The sequence below is a fragment of the Sceloporus undulatus genome, chromosome 6 (assembly GCF_019175285.1).
Source record: "Sceloporus undulatus isolate JIND9_A2432 ecotype Alabama chromosome 6, SceUnd_v1.1, whole genome shotgun sequence".
Classification (NCBI taxonomy): domain Eukaryota; kingdom Metazoa; phylum Chordata; class Lepidosauria; order Squamata; family Phrynosomatidae; genus Sceloporus; species Sceloporus undulatus.
Window position 1 is genome coordinate 101,514,311 of NC_056527.1, and position 27,556 is coordinate 101,541,866.

A 27,556-nucleotide genomic window follows, 5' to 3' on the forward strand; every position below is an offset into this window, starting at 1 on the left:
GTCTGAAGTGCTTTATTAGGATTTCTGTTTGTATAGTCTGACTCATAGTAAGTGTTTAAAACAAATGTTTATTCATGCATAGTTGGGAAAAAGTAGCACAAGCAACAAATGCTATGAAGTATACATAAAAAAAACATCTCAAAGCTCTGAGACTGTCATCTGGTTCCTGGGATTTGTTTTCCCTTGTGGGGGTGAGAGGTGATAGAAAAAGGAAGTGAAAGAGGTTTTATTCTGATAAAGCCTACACCAGAATCATGAGCCTTTTCTATTCCAGCAGCCTTGTTTCTTTCAAATGGAATCCCTTCTACCCTTTATCTATGCAGAGTCCATTAGCCTCACAACTCTGAAACTGTCTTCATAATTCACCTACTAGGCCCTGTCCTCCAGAGCATCATGCAAGATACTAAGCCCCACCACTTCCCAAACATTATTCCTACATGCTTATTCTGTTCTTGTCTATATCCAGTCCCTCTGGCTTCCTGAGGTTAGTCTTTTGCGGAAGGAAAGAGAATTAAGGCACAGATCCTTGCCCTTCAGGGGTGGTACGCAGGCGCTGACTTCGTGCCTTATAGACTTCAATGAGCAGGTCTTTGACATACTGGATTTCTCTCTCAATAGATTCTGCTTTTTCACGCAGTTCACGGTTGCGTGCCTCGAGGACCTGGCACTCATCCCCTAGTGCTTCATGTTCAGCCCGTTTGCGCTGACGGTAGCGCAGGGCTGCTGTCTTGTTCTGGTCTCGCTTCTTCTGGCGCCGGTCCCCCTTGGGTGCTGGTGCAGGTGGCTGTTGTACTGGGACATGGACATCACTGCCCTGAAAAGGGGGCTCAGTAGGTGTCTCTCTACCATAGAGCTCCAGTAACTCAAAGCAACTTGAATCCAAGGTCTGCAAGGGAGCAGGTGTGCAGTGATGGTCCAGGGGTTGGAATCCATCACCAAAGGGAAACTGGAAATTCCCATCAGAGGGAGGGGTGCTGGGTGCTACCTGGTCTGGTGAGAGTGACTCCTCCAAGAAATAATCCTCCATCTGCTCCAACTCTTTCTTGAGCAGTGAGGCCATGGCCTCCAGGTCCGGAGCGGGAGGGGAGGGCAGTGAGAGCAGCGAGGGCTCCCCTGACACACTCAGGAGCGTGGCCAGATCTGTGCGCTCCGTCATCCAGTCTGAGAAGCCATCGCCTAGAGACAAGTGAAGCAAAGTCAGCAAACAAAGGACAAGAAAAGCAGACTGTGTCAACATCTAAGTGTGAGATTAGGTGGCTTCAGAGCCAAGAACTCTGCTATGTTGGGTAGTGTGATTCTAGGCCATTGGTACATGTGGAATAGTTTACAGAAAGGATTGTATTGGGGGTGGGGGAAAACACCAGAGGAAATGGGTCAAAATACAGAGTACCAGAAGTTATATGGGAGATGGAGGGAGATAAGAGGAAGATGTCCTCTAATAGCCCAGCACCTGCTGGACTAGAAACACTATGTTACCCATGACTACTGGATGTTGTAGTCTACAACTGTTTTGTAATCTTGAAGGCTACAAATGGTCCACCCCTGCTTGAATCCATGAGAAACTTAGGCAGTCCTTTTGAAAGCCTGTTGCCTTCCAGATTCCAAGCTGACCTTTACAAGTATGAAATAAATTATTTGTGTGTATGTGTTTGAAGAGGAATGAAGAAACTTGCCAAGAAAACCCCATGATAGGTTCACCTTAGGGTTGCCATAAGTTGGAAACAACTTGAAGGCACACAACAACAAAACGTTGAAAAACGTGTATCAAATATTTCCTAAGTTGATACTTCAGTTGTCAGAGCTGCCACAGCTGAACAACTGAATGAACAACTGCAATCCATGCCAATATCCCCCCCATCTCTTAGGGTCTCCCTCCTGTTTATTCACCTGTGAGCCGATGATGCTCCACGTTGAGGGCAAAGCCCTCCTCCACAGGCCCGGCTAGCAGCTCACAGTGACCGGCGTGGGGCAGCCGGTGCTTGAGCAGCTCCGGCCTGCAGGCCATGCTGCTAGCTGGGATCATGGTCAGATCTAAGTCCAGGTCCAGGGTCAGTGCCGCCACGAAGGACATAGTAACGATGATTACTCAAGACAGGACTGGGATACGGCAGGTGAGGAGTGGTTTGGCTCCTGCAGGCAGGGATGGCGGTGGTGGCAAAAGACCTGAAATATGAAGAAATTGAAAGTTGGGTCATGAATCTAATTTTATTTTCTCAGCAACCAACAAAAGGGACTGACTCCATGATCTAAGATGAAGGCAGCTTACCCATGATACTGGCATTTTTGTCCCGTTAAAGAGAATTTAGCAACCTGTATGTAGCAGGACTTGCAAAGCAGAGCAGGCCTTCTGCTGGGTATGTCTATGGTACCCCACAGCATCCTTCTTCCCCCTGACCCCAAGTATTGGCCCCATAGCAAAGACAGTACAGGCTGTATCTTATCCAAACTGCTTGAGACCAGAGTCCAGAAATGTTTGGGACTTCAGATTTTGGAATACTTGAATATACATAATGGAATATTTTGGAGATGGGATCAAAGTCTAAACATGACACTCCTTCATGGGTCCCTTTTTTGGAAGAAAAGTGACACTAAAACGAATAAGGTTTTGCATACAGTCTTATACATGAAGCCTGAAGGTAATTTTAGACATATGTTTTAATAATTTTGGGCACAAAACAAACATTTGGGTACCGTGGCTGAGAGAGGGACACAAAAGTGTCACTATCACAGCCACCCCTGTGGACGCTTTTGGAGGATTTGAGGATTCCAGATAAGGGACACTCAACCTCTATCCACATGGAAGGAAAGTGGGGAAGTTGTATGTGCCCCAAACCCTGCCCCATGAGCCAAGGATAGTCTTATGTAGTGCTATGTAGTTATGCAATTACGTAGTGTTATATAGTCATGTAGTGTGCCGTTTTAATGCTTTAATGGCTTTCTACTTTTTAAGTGGCTGTAACTACAGTATGCCGTTTTCAGCTTACATTTTACTATTAGTATCATTTAACTTTTAACTTTTGAAATTCATGTTTTTGTTTTATCTTTTTTAATTATTGTAAACTGCCTCGAATCCTATTTTGGAAGAAAGGCGGGCTATAGATTCCATAAATAAAGAAATAAAAATATGCTGCCCTCCAGCCATTTAGGACTATGCAGTGGTTCCTAATCTCTGGTCCTCCAAGTGTTTTGGACTTCAAGTCCCAGAAGCCCCAGCCAGCCTGGCCAACAGTTCGGCATCCTGGGAGTTGAAGTCCAAAACACTTGGGAACACAAAAGGTCCAAAACACACTGCAGAAATAATCCAGTTTGAGACCGCTTTAACTGCCCTGGCTCAGTGCTAGGGAATCCTGGGAAGCCATAGTTGATTGGGGTGCCACCTGAGCTCTCTGACAGAGAGGGGTGAATGTGTCACAAAAGTACAATTCTCCCAGAATTCCCCACAATCAATGTAATCCATGTTTTAGTTCTATCTTTTTAAATTGCCTTGAATCCCAACATGAGAGAAAGGCAGGATATCAATCCTTGAAACTGAGGCTGCATCCACACTGGAGAAATAACCTGGTTTGGCACTGCTTTAACTTGTTGTCTGGCTCAAGGCTATGGAATTCTGGGAGTTGGAGTTTGTTGTGGGGCCCCAAACGGAGCCCACAACAAACTCCAATTCCCAGAATTCCACAGCCTTGAGCCAGATAAGAGTTAAAGCGGTGCCAAACCAGGTTACTTCTCCAGTGTAGATGCAGCCTAATAAATGAATAGAAATAGCACTGAGCCAGAGCAGATAAAGCAATCTCAAACTGAGTTGTTGCTGCAGGGTGTTTTGGACCAAAATTGGGGAACCCATGGACTACAGTTTCCATATGGCCAGCCAGCCTGGCCAATGGCTGGGAGTGATGGGAGTTGCAGTCCCTTGCTTCCTCCTTGCTTTTAAGGCACAAACACACTGTCTCCCTTTGCCCAAGAGGTGCCACTCCTTCCTCCTCCTCTCCCTTCCCTGCAGAAGGAATGGCACCAGCCAGCCCCCCTTTGCTCCTTGGCTTCTTTCTCCCTGGGGGGGGATCAGGCATATATGGCACCTGCTCCTCCTTCTTCCCCAGGGACCCCAGTACAATGTCTCAGCCCCAGATGGAAAAGCAAGAAGGAGGAACAACAACAGAAAGAGAAGGAGGAGAGAACCAGACCCCTGGCAGCCCTGGCATTTGAGGGGGAGGCAGGCATCCCTTTGCCATCCCTCATCCTGTCTCCTTGGCCATAGGGGCAGGCAACCCCACTGACATCTCCCTTTTCCCTAGATCAGTTGGTCCTCAAATCATCTTCTCCTCCTCCAAGTGTTTGGGACTTCACCTCCCAGAATCCCCACCCAACTTGTGGGAGCTGAAGTCCAAACAAAACAAACCCCCCTAAGTTTGGGATCCACTGCCCTAGATCTTCCAGACTCCAAACGTTGGTCTTCTTCTGTGTGCAGCATGGGATTTCCCTCGATTCCAACCCCAGTGACCCCCCCCCTTCCAAACTTTGGTCTTCTTCCAGATGCTTTGGGCCTGAGCTCTCCTGGACTGTTGGCTGGGGCTTCTGGGAGCTGAAATCCAAAACGCCTTGGAGGACCCAAGTCTGGGGATCACTGTATGCAGAGGATGGAACCGAGGGAAACCTCATGATCCACACATGCACACCCCCAGAGAGAGCCCAGGACTGTACTCACTCCATCTTGCTGTGGTTTTCTTGCAGCGTGCAAGACACGCTTCTTCGCTCCGGGATCCGCGCAGCTCTAGAAAGCAGCCATCGCGCGTTCGTTCCGCATCTGTCTGCACCTGGATGGAGAAAGGAAGGATGAAGCATCAAAGCGGGGTGGAGCTTCCCTATATATACTGGATCACTTTCCCAACAAGCCTGGTCCCAGATCCCTCCGCCTGGCCTTGCTCCGCCCTGTGCCTTTTGCTCCAGCTTCAAAAAAAGGAGGGATCATGAGATATATAACTGTAGGATCCCTCCTTTATTTATTTCTTGTGGTAGGAAAGGCAAAGGCAGGGAGTAGGGAATTCTTACAAAGTAAAGTGCTGGGGTTCCCAACTTTAACCCCTTAGATCTAGAGGAGTGAAAACCTGGGCTATGGTGACCAGATGTCCTAGCCACCAAGGAGGCATGAAATGTAGGACACTCAAGGAAAAAATGTAGGGCATTGCAAAATATTATTATTATTATTATTATTATTATTATTATTATTATTATTATTTTCTTACATTTCACCTTTCTCCCGCTATAGGGACTCAAGGCGGCGAGCGGCAGATTTAAAACAAGACAATTTTTAACACCGTATAACTTTAAAATGTATAAATATAAAATTTTAAAAAACACACACACCATTAAACCATTTTAAAAGTTACGAGTTCAAATCGAATGCTACAATACTTGCCAAACGTCTGCCAAATATCAAGTGTGCCTCTTTATTTTGATCCGAGGCGTCTAAGCTTTTTCTGATATATAGGACTGACAGACCCAACTCAGAATAATGGAAGAAGTCATGCCCTGTGAGCAATGGCCTAGGAAGCCGGCTATGTTTAGTTTAAAGATGAGAAGGTTGAAAGGTGATGTGCTAGCCATTTTTCAATATTTGAAGGGATGTCTGGTGGAAGATGGAGTGAGTTTGTTTTGCAGCTTCAGAGGCTAGGAGACACATTGGGGTGCAAATTTTGAGAAGAGATTCCATCTAATAGGAAGACCTTTCTGACTATAAGGATTGTTGCAACAGTGGAATGGATTATCTTGGAGGATGGTGGACTCTCCTTTGGAGGTTTTGAAACAGAGGTTGGATGGCCATCTCTGAGGAGTGCTTTAGTTGCGTATTCCTGCATGACGAAGGGTTGGACAAGATGCCCGTTGCAGTTTCTTCCAATTCTATGAATTTAAAGGATGATCATCTTCAGTATGACCATTCAATGTGACCAAACAGGGGGTCTTGAAGTTCTTCTTTCCCCATTTCTATTGTTCTTTATTGGTCCTTTTCCTTCTAACTCAGAGAAAATTAAATAATACATGTGAATTTGGATTTCCTGCATGACAGAGGGTTGGACTCGATGGCCCTTGCGGTCTCTTCCAATCTATGATTCTATGAATCAAATGTTCACAGATTAACGTATAGGTTTACCAGCTGCTACAGAACACTTCTTCAGACAAGTTTAAAAAATAAATATCTGTACTTGAGAGGAGCATAGAAAACCCCATGACAGGTTCGCCTTAGAGTCATCATAAGTCAGAAACGACTTGAAGGCACACACACAATATAACTAAAAGCTTTGCTGTGGTGCCATGGCAAACTACATTACCTAGAATTCCATAGCACAGAGCCATGGCAGTTAAAGTGGTGTCACACTGGATTATTTCTCCAGTACAGATGCAGCCAGGGTGTGAACACCCAACTCTTCAAACTGGACTTTTAAAATTGTTTTGATGTTTACTGTCTTGATTCCAATAGGTTGCTTTATCATCATCATCATCATCATCATTACCTTAATGGTGTTCTTACTTGTTTTCAGTTAGGGGGTGTCACTTGGCTTTAAATATGTTCTTAGCCACCTTGAGCACTATTTTTTAAAGTGGAAAGACAGGATAAAAATAGGACAAATAGGCCGTGTGTGTGTGTGTGTGTGTACACACATACACACACACATGTACATCCCACAGTTCCCCTATCCAACATTGGATACATTCCCAGGGTCCCAAAAGGCTGTGTACACCACTTTTTGTGGGTGATGTTCATAAGCTATTTGAGGTGGGGGAAACAGGCTTTTTTCCCCATCCAATGTACATGGGACTGGGACTGTATTTGTGCCATTTGGTTACCTTTCTTTCTTTCCTCTAGACAGCAGATGGCTCAGGGACCAGCACTAATCCACTGCCACTTTGAGTGATGCTGGATGAAATCATATTTTTAAAGCAATAGTTCAATTGAGTATGAGATCATGTTCCCGCCTTCCTTGCTCAGGAAAGGGCTGATGTTTCAGGACTATTTTACCAGCGCAAAGAGCAAAATGCATGCAGCCGAGGCAGCAGCAATACGGCCGATTGCACCAGAGTTGCATCAGCTGTGGGTGTATATAACACTCAGACAGTAAGTGCTCAGGGTACCATTGCTTCTCATTGGCTATAGGACAATGAACATGACACCAAGATTGGCTCCAGGACTTGTCCATCTAAAGCAAGACTCGTTCTTCCCTTTCTCCACCTACAATTGCCTGCTAGGTTTCCAAATACAGTGCACTCCTTTTCTTAGAGTCCCTTTCGTTGTCTCAAAAGTAGCTGAGTTTTCATATTGCACAGGATTCCCAGCAGGGGAGCTTAGAATCAGAAAGACAAACTGTATAAGAATTTCACAGGTATTGCAGTGAAAGTTATTTTCACGGAGAAATAGTCTCAGTTTATTCTGTTGTAGGAAAGGAATGTCATTTCAGGTTCGGCACAAAATGACCCTGTTGGCAGCAACATGGCAAGCTATGTGAGACCCAAATCTAAAAGATCCAGCAAAATCTGGGATGCAGCTTTCAAGGTTTTTGAATGCTGAATCTGCTTACCAACCCCCCTCAGGCAAATACTATACATATCTTGATTTTGCCATTTTATATAAAGTAAACAATTTTACTATGCCACTGTTTAATGGGACTTGAGCATCCACAGGTTAATTGTGGAACCAAAGCCCTGTGGATACCAAGGGTCCACAATAATGAGATTTTTAATTCTGTTTCTTGTGTATGTGTCTGTGTGAGATGAATTTAGATGAATGCATGTATGGACACTAGAGTGGAGTCAGAAAATTCAGCTGTTGGCAATGAGATCAGAGCTTCCCTCAGAAAATAAATTGCTGCCTTGTTGAATTCTTAAATTTGGAGAAAATTTGTTAAATGTTTTCCCCTCTTTAACTTTTGCTCCAATTGATAATCATACCTTTCTTGCAATCATCATCATCATTCCCCATTAACCATTTCTCTATTTTACCTTTGTCAAGACCCACAAGAAGATTGCATGGAAAAGGAAGAGAAGAACATGTACATTTATTATCAAGAAACCAAAAAATAAAGGAACATCTCATTAACGACTTGTTCCTGTAACATATTGAATATAAATAACTATACATTCTGAGATGGTGCAGTTGAAACGTCTCTCTTTCCACATTCTCCTTTTATCACTTGCCCTACTCAGAATAACCTCTTTCCCCCCACTGACTGGAGCTGGTTCGAACTGCTTTGGGATGCTTCTGTCTGTTACATAACACTTGGTATTCCAAAAGACCAAAGGCCATCATTCACTTCTTTATTTGTTCCATACAGTTGGCCTTCTGTATCCATGGATTCACGCATCCACAGCTTGAAAATATTCCCCAAAAATCTAAATTCCAATAGGCAAACCTTGATTTTGCCATTTTATATACTGGACACCATTTTAATATGCCATTGTATATAATGGGACTTGCATGTCCTTGGATTTTGATATCCAGGGGGTTCTGGAACCAAACCCCAGTGAATCCCAAGTACCCACTGAGTGTGGATGTGTAGATGTATACCCTCAAAAGCCTGCATACATGGCTCTTCTTCCTCCTGCTCACTTTATATTCACAAACAACCCTGTGAGATAGGTCAGGCTGAGAAAGAGTAAGCAACTGGTGACTTGAGCTTGACTCCCAAGTTCTAATGCAATGTCCTCATCACACTGTCTAGTTGTACACAGCTAAGGAATTATTTAACTCCTCAGAAGGTCTGTTTTGCCTCAGCTAACTTCTAGACTGAAGGTGAAAACAGTTGCTGTTCTTATTACTTTGATAATATTTAAACTGTCTCAGGGCAAGGCCCATCCTTTGACTTACATTGCTCTGTAAATCTTTAAGCATTTTTTGTGGTTGCTTATTTAGCCACTTCTGAAAGCTGTCTTAGAGCAGCCATTGCTAACAGGAAAATGTTCATTATGCAAGAAAATATCTCCGTTCATTTGAATATTGACATGGGAAAGGAGCCATCCAGAAATTCCTGGCTGAAGTGCTGAAATCTTTTTTCAAAAAGCCAACTGTTTCCATCTTACCCTGGCAGAATTTTTTGCAATTTTGAAACAGATGAAGAGAACGCCTTTGGGCCAGGAACCTAAGACTTTGCGAGTGCTTTTAACACAAGACAACAAAGAAATAGGCAGCTGCTTCCAAACCACTGTTTTGTTGCGTTTAGTGCAGTTTTTCTAAAATTACAGTGGTACATGAGGCCCCAGATTCAGCTGGAAGCCCAGTTCAACAATATGAATGCAGCCCTGATTTGGTCCAAAAACATCAGACTGGCCTCATTCAGTCCAGACTCTGTGAATCAAGATTCTAGAATTCCAGTTTGCTGGTCCTCCCACTGATATGCATTTAGAGGCCAAAATGGCCATAACCTCTGCCCCAACAAGTGTATGCATTAGATTTGGTGATATGATGGGATCTGCATGACCCAGCACCAAAGGAACGCCTTAAAGCGTGGCGTGGCTATCACACCCTTTCCAGGGAACAAAAAGGAGCCGCTTTTTGTGGTTCCATTTTGCGCACCCTGCAAAGGCCAGATTGGAGCTGTAGTGTGTGGTTGCTGCAGCCCCGATTCAGGGAACATGGAGGCAGCTGCAGGCCGCTCCTTTAGGGGCAGCTGCATTCACATTGTGGAAATAATCCAGTTTGACAACAGTTTAACTGCAATGGCTCAATGCTATGGAATTCTGGGGATTGTAATTTTGTGAGACATTTAGCCTTCTCTGTCAGAGAGCCTAGGTGCCACAACTACAGTTCCCAGAATTCCATAGCATTGAGCCATGGCAGTTAAAGTGGTGTCAAACTGGATTATTTCTGCAGCCTTGAGTCTCTCTTTGGTGCCTCTGCATAGTTTGCTCCATGGAAAACAGTGAAATATGGTTGAGAGGCCTCCCTATGTTTCCTTGACTGCAAACCAGTTTTTCTCACTGTAGGGTAACCTTTGCCTCTTTTGGCTGCATTCCTGGGGGCCAATAACCCACATAGGGCAGAGGTTGCTCCATGTAGCCAGCGCAGCAGAGACAAGGCCTCCAGCTCCCAGACTGCCATGTACCATGTTTCTCTGTCCTCTTCCCAGTCACGATGATAGCATGTGGAGACCACTAGCCTAGCCTGTTTACCACCAGTATCAGCAACAAGAGAACTTCCTAATCTCCCTTTTGCCTACATTTGGTTCTGTTTTTGTTATTGGGCCTGCCAGAATTAAAACTGGGGGAAATTCCTGTACTTTTAAGAGAGGGAATTCCGAAGTGTTACTTGTGATCTGGTTGCATAACAAGCAATACACCGCTGAAATTCCCTCTTCTGCACAATAATTAAAGGTACAGTAGTTCCTTCCATTTTTAATCTGACAATCCTAATTATTGTTATTTATATTGGGGTTGGTGCTTTATAGAGAAAACACAAGGAGACCAGGCCTCTATCTTGAGGCATTTTCAATCTCAACTTTGCCACAGAAAGGAGGGAACAAATGAAGAATGATGGATGCAAAGGTAAACTGGGGGAGAATATGGATGAAACAGGGTGATACAAATTCAGGATTCATTTCAGTATGGGATGAAGAGCAAGGGTATGAGCCAACTGATCCACAGAAAGAGTGCCTTTGCTGGTTACTACAATGTGTTTGTGTGTGGTGGCGTAGAGGAGTTGAGTCTGGTTCCCAAGGCTAAGGATCCAAGATATCTTTTAGACTGTTTCTTTCTAAATCCAGTTTTCTAATTGTGCAAATGCCCTGTCAGACTGAACACATTTCCCAAAAAGCTGGACATGAAGCTGTGGAGCTCAGGAGGAACAGATGTTTGTTGTTGTTCTGTGCCTTCAAGTCATTTCTGACTTATGGCAACCTCAAGGCAAACTATTTCAGGGTTTTCTTGGCAAGATTTGTTCAGAGGGGTTTTTGCTATTGCCATCCTCTAAGGCTAAGAGTGTGTGACTTGCCCAAGGTCACCCAGTGGATTTATATGACCAAGCTGGGATTTGAACCCTGGTCTTCAGAGTTATAGTGCAATGCTCAACCCCTACACCATGGTGGCTCTGAACAAATGTAAGGACTGCCATCATTACTCCAACATCCACTGCCTGAGGCAGTTGCTTCATCCTGGCTAATGGTTAAACTTTTCCCACATCTCAGATCTGCCTCTCCAGTCCCTGCTCATATAGTTGGTGAACATGCATTTGTTGCTCCATGCTAAATGCTATAGATACAAGTGAAACTAGATCCAGGTAGCTGACATCCACAGGTTCAGGCCTGCCTTCCCATCCTAAGATCCTGCCTTTGCCTTTGCTCCAGGTAGCTGTGCTTTTTTTTTGCTGCAGTGTTACTGTAGTGAAAGCAAAGTGATTGATCTAAAAAAGTATGTTTTTACTTTACAGACCGCAACAAATGAGGGCGCGTTACAGACCGCCCTTTTGGGCGGTCTGTTAAGCACCCAAGAATCTCTATTCTCCACTGCTCTGCTTAGGTTTTGCAAATCCATGCCTGTGGCCTCATTGATTAAGTCTATCCATCTGTTATACAGTCTTTCTCTTTCTACTACCCTCTACCTTTCCTAGCATTATTGTCTTTTCTAGTAATCCATGCTTTCTCATTATGTGGCCAAAGTATAACAGCTTCAGTTTGGTCATCTTGGCTTTTAGGGAGATTTCAGGCTTGATCTCTTCAAGGACCCATTGGTTTGCTTTTTGTTTGGCCATAGTATCCTCAGCACTCTTTTCCAGCACCACAACTCAAATTAGTTTATTTTCTGTCTGCTTTCTTCACTGTCCAGCTCTCACATCCGTACTTGGTCATGTGGAATACAATGGCTTGGATGAGTCCAACTTTAATGTTCAATTGTATATCTTTACTCTTTGGAATCTTTTCTTTCATTGCTATCCTTCCCATTCCCAGTCTTCTCCATATTTCTTGAGTGCAGTCACCATTCTGACCAGTGTTTGATCCTAGGTACAGAAACTCTTTTAACTATTTTGATTTCCATACCCATAGTCAAACTATTCCTAGAATTAAAACAGGTTCTAGGGCTGAGCCTTCTGGAAGCAAGCTCTGTTTGCCTCTAAATCCTTTGAAATCTTTTCCAGGCTCATTGAAAAACAGGCTGAGCAAAGTTCTCCACAGAGTATTGTATAACTAAACATTCTCTCCATCCTCATTGCAACCTCAAAGGTCTCCATAGTGACTGAGGCTAGCAGACTCTCTCTCTCTCTTTCTTTCTCTCTCTGGTGAGTTGTCATGGAGACTCCTTTTAAAAATTTGAGAAGCTGAAGTGTTCTAGCCAGCCCTTCCTTAAGGCCTGGGGTGGGTCCAGATGTAGCCATGACAGCAGCCCACTCAAATCCTGTGGGGAGTCAGCTGCTGGCAGCTTCTCCACTGAGAATTTCTAGGAAAACACATTTGGGTTGTGTTAATGCAAGGCAGGCAAGCTCACTTCAATGCATACTTGTTCACTCCAACTATTTCCATTTATCCAAGACAGTCCATACAGTCTGATTCATGTTCCCTGATCTATTCCATATTGACTTTTGGGAAAAAATTTGGGGACACATTTTAAGAAACACTGTGTGCACAACTGAACTAGTGCAGACTGTTGTTTATTCCATTGAGAAGCTGCTTCACTATCTAGTCACTGTTGCTTAATGTATGCAACCAACTGTTGTTGTATGTGTTTTCAAGCCAATACCACAGGAAAGCCACTGCTAAGCAGTGAATGGACTAATAATTTCTGGGCTGCAAACCAGAGTTAGGTTCCATGCAGCAAGGGTTTTAAATTACGAAACTTGATAGGGGTGACTGGGATCCCTTGTAATCTGAATTTCTTGATCCATAACTAAAACAAGACCAAATAAATAGTTTGATTTGGTTTAAGGCAGTTTCTTAAATTCGTATGATTCTTGACTAAAATGTGAATTCCTCAGGTGGCCCTAGGCAAATATCCACTTTATGCTTTGCATTAAGATATTTTTCTGTATTAGGAAGTGCTAGACGCCCTCAGTTCTTTTCCGTTAACTTTCTCACTTTTCAAGCCTGATGTACCGTTTACATTTTTTTTTTTTAGTTGCTTGTGACCCAAGCACATTGAGCACTGAGTTCCTGTTAGACTCGCTTCTACAGTTCACAGTATTCCACATTTACAGTGTTGTTGACATGGCTCAGGTAATGAACATACTCAGGGGACATGTTTATTCTGATCCTTCCAATGCACTCAGAAACTGAACAGCTCAAGTCCTTCCAGCAGAATTGCTGCTGTTACTTGCAGGTGCAGCCAGCTCTTCTTCAAACAACTAATGGTCAACATAATAGAAATGCCGATTTCAAGTGACACTATTCTTTTGGAGTAGGCAGACAAGGTAAAGAAAGACAAAGCAATACAGAAGCTAACCATTTTTCAGAGAGAATGCAGTGTGTGTAAACCACCATTCAGCAGAGGGAAATAGGTAGCCCTTTCAGCCAGCAAAAGCTGTATAGTGTGGGAAGGTGGAAACACAGCCTGCCTTACATCTTCTAAACTGGCCTGTTTTCTGTTACAAGAGCTGGAATAAAATTTAACTGCCATTTCATTTGCTTCAGGCAGCAAAACAGCTAGAGACAGTCTCAGCGAGTTTTTTTCAGAGTAAGCAGCAGGCATCAGTTGAACCACCATTCTTCATTAAACAGTAAAATAGTAGACTTTGGAGTTTATCAGACAAGGGAAATTGGAAGTATAATCCAATGGCAATGCAAACGCAATCATGGGGTTTAATGTTATTGCGTGATAGACTACCACGCACAATTTCAGGCAATGGGAAGTCAGTCCGAACGCAATCATGGGGTTATTGTGTGAGAGGTGATCACATGCAGTTTTGGGCAATGGCAAGCTATTTTTGGGCAATGGCAAGCCAGTTCGAACGCAATTCACATTCACGTAAATTCGCTGAACTAGCAAATTCACATGAATGCGTTCTGGCCCCACTTTCTTTTCATTCGAAATTAAGTGAAAGGATAAACTCCTTTGAAAAATGTAGACAGATCCACCCCAACTTCTGTTAATACAGGTGAATGGAAGTTTACGCAGAGTATCTGACTTGCAGTAAAATACTGGCTGAAGCATCTGAAGGCAACTTTCCTTAAGTCTATCAAATTAAGAACAATCCAACTACTTACCTGATTAGCAAGGGAAAGGACTGTGGCTTCAAAGGGCCTACAGTGACCACATTTCAGTCACAGGTCAAATCATTTGGAATTTGTCTTCATTATCAAATATTGACTTGCAACCAGGACTTAATGTCCATGCTTGTATTATCTTATTCAGAAATGCCAGTTTAGATCCATAGAAACATGCATTATTTGTATACAAAACAGCTTAACAGCATTAATATGGGTGGGGCAGGGAGATTTTATTCATTGCGGCTTCAAACAAATGTTGCCAGCTTCTTTTACCTACTCTTTCAGCAGTCATTTTATCTACAGGTTTCACCTGGTGATTTTTGAAAATCGAGCTTTGTTAATGACACAATAACAGGTCAGAAATTTTTTTCCCTGTTGATTTGACAATTCTGTTTACCTTAACCACTTTCTTTTAAATGAAGGCAGAACAGATCGAAAATAAATCAGATGCTGTTGGACCATCACAGTAATATTCGGTGCTAGCAAAGCATAGTGATTTGAGTGTTGGACTATGACTCTGGAGACCAGGGTTCGATTCATCACTCAGCCATGAAACTCACTGGGTGACCTTGGGCAAATCGCATGCTCTCAGCCTCAAGGGAAGGCAATGGCAAACCTTGTCTGAACAAAACTTGCCAAGAAGACCTCATGGTGGCCTTAGGGTCTCCATAAGTCAGAAATGACTTGAAGGCACTCAACAACAGTAGCCCTCAAAAGGCGAATCATTAATGTAAAGTGTGAAAATGTGGCAACCTTTATTTGCCACTACTTTTGATTCAAAAACCCTAATAATTTATCTGTGACTGCACCTCGACTGTGGAATTTCCTACTCAAGGGAGTCAGGCTAGCTCCATAAAAAGTTTAGCTGTGGCTTTTTATGAGCTGGTAGGATCTTATACTCCTTTTAAAAGTGAAAATAAGCAGAAGGCAAATGGCCTGACTCCAATTTTTTTATATTCAATATAGTCTTATATATTCAAAATAGTCTCTCAAGGCTTTTTTCCTTCTTCTCCAATTGGCACTCCTTGTCAAACCAGATGGTATCCTTGGGATTGATAGAGTCTGCACCAGGATGACAAGGATTTGCTACATATGTTTTATCTTCCTGAAGACGATGAATCAGATCTTCTGATCCCCAAATGGTAGTATGGCAGGTTGCTCAGATAATGTTGTTGTTGTGTGCCTTCAAGTTGTTTCCTACTTATGGTGACGCTAAAGCAAAACCTGGTCTTTAATTATGTTATTTTTATTGTCATAGAGCATCTCGGTCCTTGGTTTGAACTTCCCCTTGATTTCTCAAATTTTGTGGAATAGGTCTTTCATTCTTCCCTTTTTGTTGCTGTCTTCTATTTCTCTATATTTGTCGTTGTAGTAATTTTCCTTATCTTTGCACACTAGCCGTTGTACTGTTACATTCATGGTCCTTAATTTATTCTTATCTTTTTGTTTTGTTTCTCTTCTTTCCTTTATTGCTTGTAGCATTTTATTTGTCATCCATATTTTCTTCACTTTCCTTTTGTCTGTTGGAAGTTTGAACATATCATGAGAAGGCATAAATTAATAGAAAAGACAATAATGTTAGGAAATTTGGAGGGTAGTAGTAGAGGGGGCTTTTATTTCCTGGGCGTTAAGCATCCCCCAGTGTACCCACATGGCCAGATACTTCCTATTGCCCCCGTGTGACAAACTCCAAAATGGTGCATTTGGGTTGGCCCACTAAAAAGGTATCATTGTTTGGATGTTATTGGATCAGCAGGTATGTTGTTCCTGCACTGTCCAAGGTGAGTGTGTGCAATGGGGTGCCTGTGCCTTTGAGATGGAAAGGAGGGAGGGATAGGGATGAAGGAATGGGTCGAAGAAGTGGGAAGTGCTGCCGGGTCTGCAAAGAGGAAGAGGAGGGCTGCTGGGTTCTTGGTAGGAGTGTTTGCAAAGGCAAAGAGGAGGGAATTGCAAAGCCTGATCAGCCTGAAAGGGGCGGAGGAGGAAGGGGAGGCTGGAGGGTGAGTCAGAACAAGGATGCTCCCCATTGAAGCTCCGCAGGCAACCCAGGCAGGCAGGCTTCATCCCACTTTACCTCTGCCTGCAGGAGGGGATGCTCCCCTTGGGTCTCTTGGTGGGGAGGGTCTCTAGGGAGACACTGCAGCTGGGCAGCAATCTGTGCTCCTTTTCCCTTGCCATGGCAGCAAGGATTTTCCTTAGTGGGGAAGGGAAGGGAAGAAAGAGAGCTCTCTCTTTCCCAGGATAAAGTGAGCAAAAAGTCAGGGTGCCCAGGCGTCCTCTTTTTCCAGGACATGCCCTACATCTCAGCCTTCTGTCCATAGGGAGTGTCAAAATGTCCTCCATTTTGAGCATGACTAAGAAGCATGGCTTTATATTTATGGAAGTGTTTTTAGCTCTTGTTTGGCCATGTCCTAAATTTCCTATATTTTATGGGGCCTTGTCCTCCTTTGTGATGAGGACATCTGGTCGCCCTGGCAAAGGTAGAACACTACTTCCTTGCCCCAGGAAGGAAGGGAGATTGTGATACATCTGCACCTGGATAGTGGCACTTTTGTTATGTGCAGAGCATCCATGTAGCAATCTTGCGATGGTCCACTCTGCAGTGTTTCTTCTTCAAAAGAGTTCTAAGGGGAAAGCACAGAAAATAAGCAAGAGACCGGTGTTTACCAAACCTTGGTCCTCAAAGTGTTTGGGACTTCCAACTCCCAAAGGTCCTGGCTAGCCTAGCCAACAGTAAGGAATTCTAGGAGCTGAAATTCCAAATATCTTGAAGACCAAAGTGTGGGAAACACCGATCTGTTGCCATTCCTTTAGAACTCTTAAAAGGAAGGATGGGATGTAAATTGAGTAAGTAAACATGGTTTGAGTATTGGACTCTTTAGACCAGGGTTCAATGCCCAGTTTGGCCATGGAAATCCACTGGGTGACCTTGAGCAAGTCACACTCTCTCAGCCTCAGAGAATGGCAATGTCAAATCTTCTCTGAACAAATTTAGGGTCACCATCACTTGGAAGTGACTTGAAGGCACACAACAACACATTATCTCATGTGTGCATGTTTAATAGAATATAATATTTTAGCTCCTTCCCAAAGAGGATACTGACTGCATGGCCAGTTGATCCTTTTATTTCCCCCCACCCCTCCTGCTCTTTGTCCAAAATGCAAAGGAAAAGGAAGGGTTGAGGAAGAAGAACTTTCATACCAACACAGTTGCAACATATAGCATCTCACATTCATTCACTCTGACAAGACTGGCTTAGTACATACAGATTTTTTTTAACATGAAAACTACTTCTGTGCTATCCATGCCACGACTATCATAAAAGTATGGACCGTGTATTTTTAAGCCATAATTTGCTTGTGTTTCTTGTGCATGAGTTTTATGTGTGTGTGTGCAGCAAAATGTGTACATTTGCCACACATAGTAAAGGTAAATGCGCCTTCTCCTGAAATGTTGGTGTACTGAAATGACCTTCAGTGAGTCGGCAAAATACTACTTATTTTTATCACCGATTTAGCTCAGAGCAACCTCTGCTGGAACACTGTTGAGGTCATCTCTGGAACTCATTTTAAGACATTGATATCCAAAATTATTATCACCATTAAAGGAGGCAAAAGTTCCAGAGTTTAGAAAGGAGGGAGTCATGCTTACTCTGGGAATATGGTCAGGTTGGAAGCCATGCTCTTGACTAGGTTTTCTGTAGTAGTGACTACAGATGGGAGCAGTGAGAGCAAATCTCCTCAAAGCTCTAGGTGATTTTAGACAAGTACCTTCTCTTGGCTTCAGCTTCTCATCTGCATTATGGGCATAACATTACCGACCTACTAAACAGTTTTGTGTGTCACTGAAAAGATACAATATGTCATTTCACAATTGAAACAAAGCCCTACATGAATACCTTCTTTTTGTTGTTTTTTTAGACAGCACTAGACAGCAAAACTGGCAGCATCTGTTATGATGGACATTCCCTCTTCTCCCATGAGCAAACTTGATTTCTTCCAAAGGCATACACCTACAAATGGCTCTGATGAATCAGAAATGTCAAAATCCCTTGAGGACTGGAGTGATGGTGAGAGTGATCTGGATTCATGCAGAAACTCTCCAGAGCACTCATGCACGGTTCCTTTTTATTTTATCCCTTCTCAAGACAAGGATATTATTGCTGCAACTGAGGAGAGGGAGGCAGAACTACAGCTCTTCTGGCTCTCCCGCAACAAAACCCGGCAGTGTCGGAAGCAGGACATTTTGGCCCAGGGGGTGGAGGAGGTCATACCCAACATTGGAAAAGGAACGCATTTGCATGGGAGCCATCTACAGCTGCAGGGTGCACGCAAGAAGAAAGTACATGTGGAGAATGGGCAGGAAGTGGCAGAGGCACCGAATACCAAAATTCCCCATTCAGATGACATTGTGCAGTTGATAGATGAACATGGGGTGTATTCTTCAGCCAAATTGGTACCTGCCACAGAACTAGCACTCTCACCATGCCCAGAAGAGCAGCATTTGGGACATAGTGGCAGAGATGGAGAGGAGTTTGAGATCCGGGAAGTGATAGTCGATGAGAAGCCATTTCAGTGTGCCATATGTACAAAGGTTTTCAAGCGGGCCTGGGAACTGTTCAGTCATGAGGTGGTGCACAATGAAGAACGCCCATTTTGCTGCCATCTGTGCCAGGTATGTGGAGGTTTGAAATGGTTCTGTATGTGTGCACGGGGTGCTGGAAATAGAAACTTGAATGGCAGGGAGAAACTGCTTAAATTATTGTTTCCTGTTATGAGTCTTCAGCAGGAGATAGAACATTTAACTGCTCTTAGGAGGGAGAGAAGCTGACAGCTAGAAAGAACCACATATGTTATTTCATGCTTCTCACTTTAGTTGAGCTGTAAAGTTTTCAGTATGGGAAACTTTTCCTAGGATCATTTATCTTAAGAAGAGAGAACCAGAAGTTAAAATAAGTGAAAGAAGAAACTACCTATAATAGGTTTCTGTAGCAGTCTACATTGAATGTGGAGGTTTGGTTGCCCCCAAAACAAATGGTATGCCTTCTGAAATCTGTTTCCTTTATCTCACTCTTCCTTGGTAATCAACTGGTCATTTTCTCTTTGCAATTGCATTCAAAACTGCTAACATGTTTTCTTCAGCCTCCACCCACACATGTCTAGTAACTATTACAGAAAAGGGGGGAAAGCAAAGGATGCTGTGAAAAAATATTTATAAAATATCATACTTATGTCAATTTAATCCCACACTCCCATCTTCACACACACACTTTTCTAGGAGTTCTGTCTTTTAGCGCTCTTCTTTTTTTGTCAAGTAACTAGCACGGTCGGCCCTCCGTATCCACGGATTCTTTATCCACAGTTTTAACCATCAATGGTTTGAAAATATTCCAAAAATATATGCATTTTAATAAGGAAACCTTGGTTTTGCTATTTTATATAAGGGACACCAGTTTATTATGCCATTATATATAATGGGTCTTGAGCATCCATGGATTTTGGTATTCACAGGAGGCAGGGGGATTCCTGGAACTCAAACCCCAGTGGATACCAAGGGACCACTATTGTAACTAGCTATCCCCAAAACAGCAGTTCGTCTGAAGTGAGCATTTTTCTTTTGCATCTGATGAAATGGACTAGAATCTGCAAAAGCATATGGTAGAAATTTCTTTCCCTCGGCTTCACTGGTGCTGTAAAAATCCTTGATATCTTTTCAAGCAATTTTCTGTTTTTAACTTATATGAACATCTAGAGTGATGGTCATCTTCTGTTTGCTTGGCTGTATCAATTTGAATAATCAAAAAGAAAAGCTAGTAATTTGTAAAGAAAAGCAGATGCTGGATATTATTTTTCTCTGTCCCACAGGTAACCTCTGATTCTTGCTCAATGTATGTCTCTCTGTTTTGCTTTCTTTCATGCTTTCCTCTCCCAATCCAGGCTTCATTTAAGCGCCATTCTGACTTCAAGAGCCATGGCCTCGTCCACACAGAAGAGCGGCCTCATTGCTGCGAGCTTTGTGGGAAGCGTTTTAAGCGAGCCTCCAATCTAGCTGAGCATCGCCGGATCCATTCAGGGGAGCGGCCACACCGCTGTGCTACCTGCATCAAGCGCTTCAAGACACCCTATGAGTTGCAGAGACACATGTTAACACATTGTTCAGAGCGGCCATTTGCCTGCACTGCCTGCGGGAAGGGCTTTGCAGCAGCAGGGGCCCTTCTCCTACACCAGCGGCAACACTGTGATGACAAGCCTCATGTCTGTGGTATTTGTGGCAAGAGGTTTGCCTATGGACATAGCCTGCGTGTTCATGAGAGGGTGCACACTGGCGACCGGTCCTTTTCCTGTGCTCTCTGTGGCAAGGCATTCAAACAGTCCAATGCCTTGGCTTCACATGAGCGGGTGCACACAGGGGAGCGTCCCTTTGCTTGTCCGACATGCGGCAAAGCTTTCAAGCAGTCATCGTACTTGGCTATCCATGCACGCTCGCATACGGGTGAGCGACCCTATGCCTGTGTAACTTGCAGCAAGGCCTTTGCACGTCCCTCACTTCTCCTGCAGCACCAGCGTGTCCACAGCACAGAATGGCCCCATCAGTGCCAACACTGTGGCAAGCTGTTTAAAGACCTGACATATCTGGCAGTGCATGAGAAGGTACACACCGGCGAAACCCCTTACAAATGCGCTGTCTGTCAGAAGGGCTTTGCCCATCCGTCCAACTTACTGCAGCACCAGAGAATCCATCAGGATGGATAGAGGGAATGGTGTGTCGCTAATAGAAACATGAGTGTGTAATTTGCACATGTGCTCCAACCCTGTACCAGCAAGAGCGTGTGTACCGTGATAGAAAGAGAATTCTCTTTGTATGCTCTTTGCATGCACATTAAATCATGTGTCAGCTCTGCTGGGCATGCATTGTACACTATTGCACTAAAGGTTCACTTATCCTTTTATGTAGCTCCTGCATTACTTGTGCTGGAACATATCAGAGCATTTGGGTACTTCAGATACCCTGTCCTATGAATCTTTGCCTTTCCCCCCTCCTGTTGCAAGCAGTTTCTAGCCCTTATGATTACAGAGATAACATACTAGATATTTTAGTGTGTTACAAATCAGATAGTTAAGAGGAGCAAGAATTTCCTTTGTCATAGGGCAGCATGTCAGTGTTCTGTGTATCACTTCTTCCTTCTCCTTGGCTAGAAGAAACAGGGGGGAAAGGTGTAAAATAAAGAATTATATATGCATTGGCTTATTTTATATTAATTGCTATTTTTTAAAAATACAGCCGATTTGTCAATGTTGTGGTTTATGTCCCACTGCATATTTTTCAGGTGCTTTTTTATTTTTGGAAAAAGTAGTTTTGGGATAGTTCTTACAGAAACATATTGTTATACAGTACAGAAAGATACAAAATAGAATTAATGGGGAAACCAATTCTAGCTTCTGTTTTTCTTTGGGAAAAGTACACTTTTTCATATGGTGAACCTCTTTCCCATACCACTGTAACTGAGTAAGAAAAGTTATTTGAAAGATTTTTAAAAATAAAGTGCCATCTATGTATGCTAGAGCTCTAGAACTTAAATTCAGAAGTTAATCTATTTTTATTTTTTATTTTTAAAGACTTGGTAATTTTTGTTAGATGAAAACCTTCCTGTGCCCCAGCCACCTCTACTCTGCGAAGCTACCATTTTGAGAAAAAGGAGATAAACGGTTATGCCCTGAGTCCATCAACTATTTATTATTTACCTAATGCATCTGAGGAAATAGACTGAAGTCTATGAAACCCCATGCTGCCAATGTATTTCTTTCCGTTAGTCTCAAAGGTGCTACAAGATTTCTCTATGAGCTATTTACTATATTTGCATATATTCAAATTATGTTAATTATTTACTGTCAAAATACATAGAATTTAAATAAGCATATTTCAGGAGCTCACACCAGTTTATATGCCAGTTGATTCAGTTCAGATGTAATGACAATCCATGCTTCTCTGCTTTGAGGATATGCAGCAGTGACACCAAACTTTTGTGTTCACTCCTCCTTTTCCTTCATATGTAAAGGAAGCAGAAACCATAGTTTGGGATTGTCTTCAAGCCACAATCTAGAGTTTGTACAAATCATAATTTTGCTACATTTGTGGATAACACCATAGAGAAGAAATGGAAGCTAGTTTCCCTGTGTCCAAGGAAATGAGATAGCAGGAGCTTGGTCTCATGTATGAACTGAACAATTGTCTCAACCATTGCTGCAAGAACCTATGAGTTATGCCAACCTCATTTCTACAGCCTATGTGGATGTTTAGGCAGAAACCATTATGGTTTTCCGAAAGCTACTTTATGAGTTTGCAGCAGAGGCAAAGTTTGAACTGGGGCCTTCTTTGTTCATGCTCCTAACAACCAGTCTTTGGAGGTTCAGCAAGGAGAATAATAATAAAGATAGTGTGAGAAGATGAAAATGCTTCCACACAAGACATCACTGAGCATAGTCAGACTATGCTGTACAACTCTCTTCACACACACACACACCTTAATATTTGTGTGTGTGTATATCAATGGTGGGAAAATATGCCTTGTTTCAAGTGGAAGGTTACAATACCTGGACTCCCCATAAAATTCTGTGAATGAGGCAGTGCAGTTGTGTGATAAAACCCTAGATACCCTCCAAATTTATATTCAGAAAGCATATCCAGGGGAAGTTGTTTTGGCCGCATAGCAAAGTACAATAATATCCAAAAGCTGCAAAACAGTGATACCTTTATTGGACCAACCAAAATGCACAAGTACTCGTGTTGCAATGTAGTACTTGCAACATGTACATTGTGCATTTTGGCTGGTCCAATAAAGATATCACTGTTTTGTGGAGCTTGGATATTACTGTACTCCAGATTTATAGTTCAGTCAGTATAGAATGACACCTCCAATCATTTTCTACACTACAGAATCCTCAGGGTATGGAAATGAAAAGTATATTTCTCTGTTGTGTGGATTAGGAACAACCATGTTTTCTCCTCCTCCTCCTGGGGAGTCAGATAAAAATAATTGAACACTACCATACATATTTCTTGGCTTCAGCTAGAAGAGGACTCTTGCAGGTCCTCTATGTATCCCCACCTATGAATCCCACCATTTTAACTATCACTTTCCAACTCCCACTTCAACAGTGATCTAGCCTCTTAGGCCTGCTCTTCGTATGAGGAGAGGCTGTAAATACTGTAACCTCAATTCTGCTTGTATTCTAGTGCAGTTCAGTCCTGAAGCAAATTATCACCTCATTGAGAATTAGACTCTAAATGGGCTCAAGCTGATTCTTATCAGATAATAATACTGAAAGAAAAGCACAGCACATATGCTTAACAGCACTTTTCTCTACTTGTTATGCCCTAGGGTTTAACCCTAGTGCTCTCAGGCTGAAAATTACATTGGTTCCAAGCTCTCTTTCATAGCCTTTCCCATCCCTTCCTCCATCTCCTTGGTTCTGACATACCTTGGCGCTGGTGGACTGCCATCAGTACATGCCCATAGGAACCACTGCCTAATTCTCGGAGGATGGTGTAACTACTAGACACTTCCACCTGGGACAGGTTCTGGGCTGTCAGCAGCACCATCTCTTCCAGTCATTTTGCAGTGTCACCAGGGACTAACTTCATGGCTGCAAAGGGAGAGAGAGGGACAGAAATGAGAAATGTCCAAAAAAATATGGATCAATTGCCCATGTATTTCCATATGTACTTTCTTGAGTTTGTCTACAATATCCTACCAAATAGTAAAGAGAAATTTAAAATGAGGTGGGAAAGCAGCATTTCTTAGCTCCCTTCTTCTCTGTATTGCATTACACACACACACACACACACCACAACTTTTTTGTAGAAGAGTATAGCGCAGACATATAACTAAAATATACATTGTTATTCTGATGCTTCCTCTTTGACCCAAAGACGGTCATATTAGTGCCATATATCAGTAATTTTGAGCCAAGAATCTGATTGCCCCTTTCTTTCTATGAATTTCCTTTGGGTGAAGATGTTTGGTAACCATCTCACTATAAGGAGGAGAAAGACAGATGGCCAATACCAACTGCAAATGTCTGAGGAGAATTTTACCATTTTCCTGTTTCCCCAAATTCCATAATAGGTTAAAAAGTGTGGTATAAATTACCTCCTAAATATTTGGTGTGCTGTCCATTATAAAACTACACAAACTTTTTTCCACCTGGGCAAATTTCGGCAGCCCATTTTTACATCAAAGTCAGAGGCCTGGATATAGGGTCCCACAGTATGTCATGTTTCCCTCCCCACTCTCACAACTCCTGAGTCATATTGAAACAGCATGTATTCCCATGTGAGAGCTATCATTCCCTTTGGCACAGCTTCAGAAATGACAACACCAGAAGGATGACATAGGCAGAGAGCCCGGGTATTGGGTTATGTTGTAGACTAACTGCCTCTGAAGGACAGCTAGATGCTGTCTGTTTTTCTGCATCTGGACACAAAATTAGGGGCAAAGCACAGAACCTGGGCCAGCTAGATGAAGAGTTGATGCCAAAAGGATCATCTACATAGAAGATCCTTGGCAGATGCAATGGTGAGGGGCCTATCACTGCCTTCTCCAAAGACCCAAGTGTGCTGCAGTGAGCAATATTGCAAGCTTTAGCCATAGGACAATGATATTAACAGTAACTTCAGGGGTGCTTGGTAACGGCCAAATGCAAATTGTCCTTTTGCTGCTCACTCTAAGTAGCCTAGGCTGGAGTTCTGACATGGGAAAGGGTAAGAGAAGGCCCTGACCGTGTATGCAGAGTGATGTTCCTTAATAATAATAATAAAACTTTATTTATATACCGCCCTTCTAAAAACCAGGGCGGTGAACAACAATTCCGAACAATATAGCAACAAATCATACAAAATATTAAAAACAGATTAATAAAAATAATAAAATGTCCATGCCGGCAAGACAGTGCTGACAAGGGGAGGGGGGGAGAGTAGCTGGTCAGGGGTAAGCTTGTTCAAATAAGTGGGTCTTTAGCCCCTTCCTAAATTGGGCTAGGGAGGTGGCTGAGCGGAGCTCGAAGGGCAGCGCGTTCCAGAGGTTGGGGGCTGAGATGGAGAAAGCCCTCCTGGTGGTAGAACTATATTTCGCCTCTGGAACGGTTAACAATAGCTGCCCTGCTGATCTGAGTGTGCGGGGCGGATTGTACGGAGAGAGGCGGTCCTCCAGATATCCTGGGCCCAAGCCATTTAGGGCTTTATAGGTGATAACCAACACCTTGTATTGCGCCCGGAAGCGAATAGGCAGCCAATGTAAGTCTTTAAGGACTGGTGTTATATGACTGGCCTTGGCAGTGCCAGTAACCAGACGGGCTGCCATATTCTGCACAAGTTGCAGCTTCCGGGTATGGTACAAGGGTTGCCCCATGTAGAGCGCGTTGCAGAAATCCAAACGAGAGGTTACCAGGGCGTGTACAACCGTTTCAAGGTCTCCCCGGTCGAGGTAGGGACGCAGCTGGCGTATCACAGCTTTACAACACAATCACAACCAATGCCTCCTTAACTGAGATTTGAGGAAAATGCTTGCAGGGCAAGAAGATGCAATTTGCAGGCTGTTGGGTTTCAGCCCCAATATTATACTGGTGGCTAGGATAGTCAGGGGCAGTAATCTAAAGGTGCTTTGCACTAGTTTGGCACAACAGTGGCATATTTGGAAGCACCTCTTAGCCTTTGGGCTACGAGAGTGTCACCTGCAGATGCTCGTGTAGAAGAGAACACAAATGCACTTTTCTACACTTTAAGCTTTACATTTCAACTACAGTCCCAGGTATTTGCAAGCAGCAGTCTATGCCTCCCTTGCCTAAGATAGAGGCTTACCTGCCACGGTGAAGCTGGAGCACTTGAGGCTTTCCTTCTGCAGAACTTTGTGTTGACTGGCTGAGTGTTCGCTTTCTGCTTTCTACCTGTAGCATGCAGATCCCCATGAGCCTTTTATAGCGACCACTTCCCATCTGGTTCAGTCCAGCCACGCAAATAGAAAAAGATGCCAAGCCACCCCCTCCCTCCTTCCCTGCTCTGCTCCAAAAGGTCAGGGCTCTGGAGTCCAAGCAGTTCCATGGGGCAAGATTAGCAGCCACTTATCAAGGTTATTTTTACCTCCAGTGGCCCAGCTGCTTTTACACTTGTGTCCCAGATGTTCCTGGAAAGAAGGATCCGTTCTTTTCTTTTTTTCTCCAAGGCACAGGTGTCTAAGATTTAATGGGACAAAGTGTGTCAGACAATGCGAGAAAGACCACTGTGCCTACACAGGCCGATCTTTTCATCTCTTGCCAGGTAACAAGTTACTGTACAGTCTCAGTCCTTAAGACCCTGCAAAGCACAGTCTTCTTTTGCATTAGCCTCCCAGCCTGAGGACTGCCATCAGCACAGAACAATACATGCAAATCACTCCTGCATTCTCAGGCTCACACAGTATATATATTCCCACCTTTTTCCAGGCAAGCATTCTCTGAAGATGCCAGCCACAGATGCTGGCGAAACGTCAGGAAGAAGCTCTTCTAGAACAGTGATGGCAAACCTATGGCACGCATGCCAGAGGTGGCACTCAGAGCCCTCTCTTTGGGCACATGCACCATCGTCCCAACACAGACTTCACTAGAATTTGTCATTAGAAATTCAGAGGGATGTGGCACTTTGCAATAAATAAGTGGGGTTTGGGTTGCAGTTTGGGCACTCGGTCGCTAAAAGGTTCACCACCACTGTTCTAGATTCGAACATGGCCTCATAGCCCCAAAAAACCACCAAAAACTATGGATGCCGGCCATGAAACTAGCCTTTTGACTTCACTTATTTCTGTTCCAATTTGCAAAGGGAACTAGTTGTAGCACTTCTGCCACTGCCTTCCCCTGAGGCTGAGAGAGTGTGACTTTGCCCAAGGGGCTGAAAACAGGGAACACATGCTTCCCTCCTTAGCAGTGCTCTCCTTCCAGCATGGGAGACTGGAGACACTGGAAAGAGGAGCCATGGGGCTGTTTCTTGCTGGCTTCCCAGCCCCAGCCCCAGCCTGCCTCCGCCTTTTGTCCTGACTGAGAGCCCCAAACAGAGGCGCGGATGGAGGCATGGAAGGAGGGAGAGAGGCGTGTCAGGGGCGGAACCTTTCTTCGCGGCTCCAGAGCCCCCTCTCGCCGGCCCCATTAGGCAGAAGCACCGCCGGCAGCATGGCAGAGGCGACTGCAGCTCCAAGGGCAGCTCGGAGGGTAAGTGGGATGGGAGCCGAAGGGGGACAGGGATAGACAGCTATATCTGCATTTAGAGGGAAGGGGCCACGTTTTCCAGGGAGGAGGCGGGAGTAGAGGGTAGTGGTCCGTCTCATAAATAGCTCCGGGCGGAAACGTGAACCCCACGT

The 27,556-nt window shown here is 43.7% G+C and overlaps 2 protein-coding genes across 3 annotated transcripts; one reads left to right on the top strand and one right to left on the bottom strand.

Moving 5' to 3' along the window:
* Nucleotides 1-48: 48 nt before the first annotated feature.
* Nucleotides 49-26,323, bottom strand: LOC121935758 (cyclic AMP-dependent transcription factor ATF-5-like). The gene is made up of 6 exons (XM_042477614.1): nucleotides 26,308-26,323; nucleotides 26,029-26,114; nucleotides 23,652-23,816; nucleotides 4,700-4,808; nucleotides 1,888-2,163; nucleotides 49-1,176 (listed from the first exon to the last, which is right to left on the bottom strand). Exons 5-6 carry the CDS (start codon nucleotides 2,069-2,071, stop codon nucleotides 512-514), a joined length of 849 nt encoding a protein of 282 aa, XP_042333548.1. The 5' UTR covers nucleotides 2,072-2,163; nucleotides 4,700-4,808; nucleotides 23,652-23,816; nucleotides 26,029-26,114; nucleotides 26,308-26,323; the 3' UTR covers nucleotides 49-511.
* Nucleotides 10,076-21,732, top strand: LOC121935750 (zinc finger protein 501-like). Of its 2 annotated transcripts, none has more exons than XM_042477595.1 (3): nucleotides 10,076-10,524; nucleotides 18,093-18,846; nucleotides 20,109-21,732. In XM_042477595.1, the coding sequence occupies exons 2-3, from the start codon at nucleotides 18,127-18,129 to the stop codon at nucleotides 20,922-20,924; spliced, it is 1,536 nt and encodes a 511-aa protein (XP_042333529.1). In that variant the 5' UTR covers nucleotides 10,076-10,524; nucleotides 18,093-18,126; the 3' UTR covers nucleotides 20,925-21,732. The 2 variants fall into 2 exon arrangements, with proteins under 2 accessions (XP_042333529.1, XP_042333531.1); XM_042477597.1 differs by lacking the exon at nucleotides 10,076-10,524 and adding an exon at nucleotides 16,116-16,171.
* Nucleotides 26,324-27,556: the final 1,233 nt, after the last annotated feature.

Bases quoted from the DNA above. Each gene is read 5' to 3' on its own strand.
- LOC121935750 (XM_042477595.1), top strand. From the start codon at position 18,127: ATGATGGACATTCCCTCTTCTCCCATGAGCAAACTTGATTTCTTCCAA. The intron at 18,847-20,108 runs GTATGTGGAGGT...CTCCCAATCCAG, and splicing joins TTTGCTGCCATCTGTGCCAG to GCTTCATTTAAGCGCCATTC.
- LOC121935758 (XM_042477614.1), bottom strand. From the start codon at position 2,071: ATGTCCTTCGTGGCGGCACTGACCCTGGACCTGGACTTAGATCTGACC. The intron at 1,177-1,887 runs GTGAATAAACAG...ACTTGTCTCTAG, and splicing joins GGAGCATCATCGGCTCACAG to GCGATGGCTTCTCAGACTGG.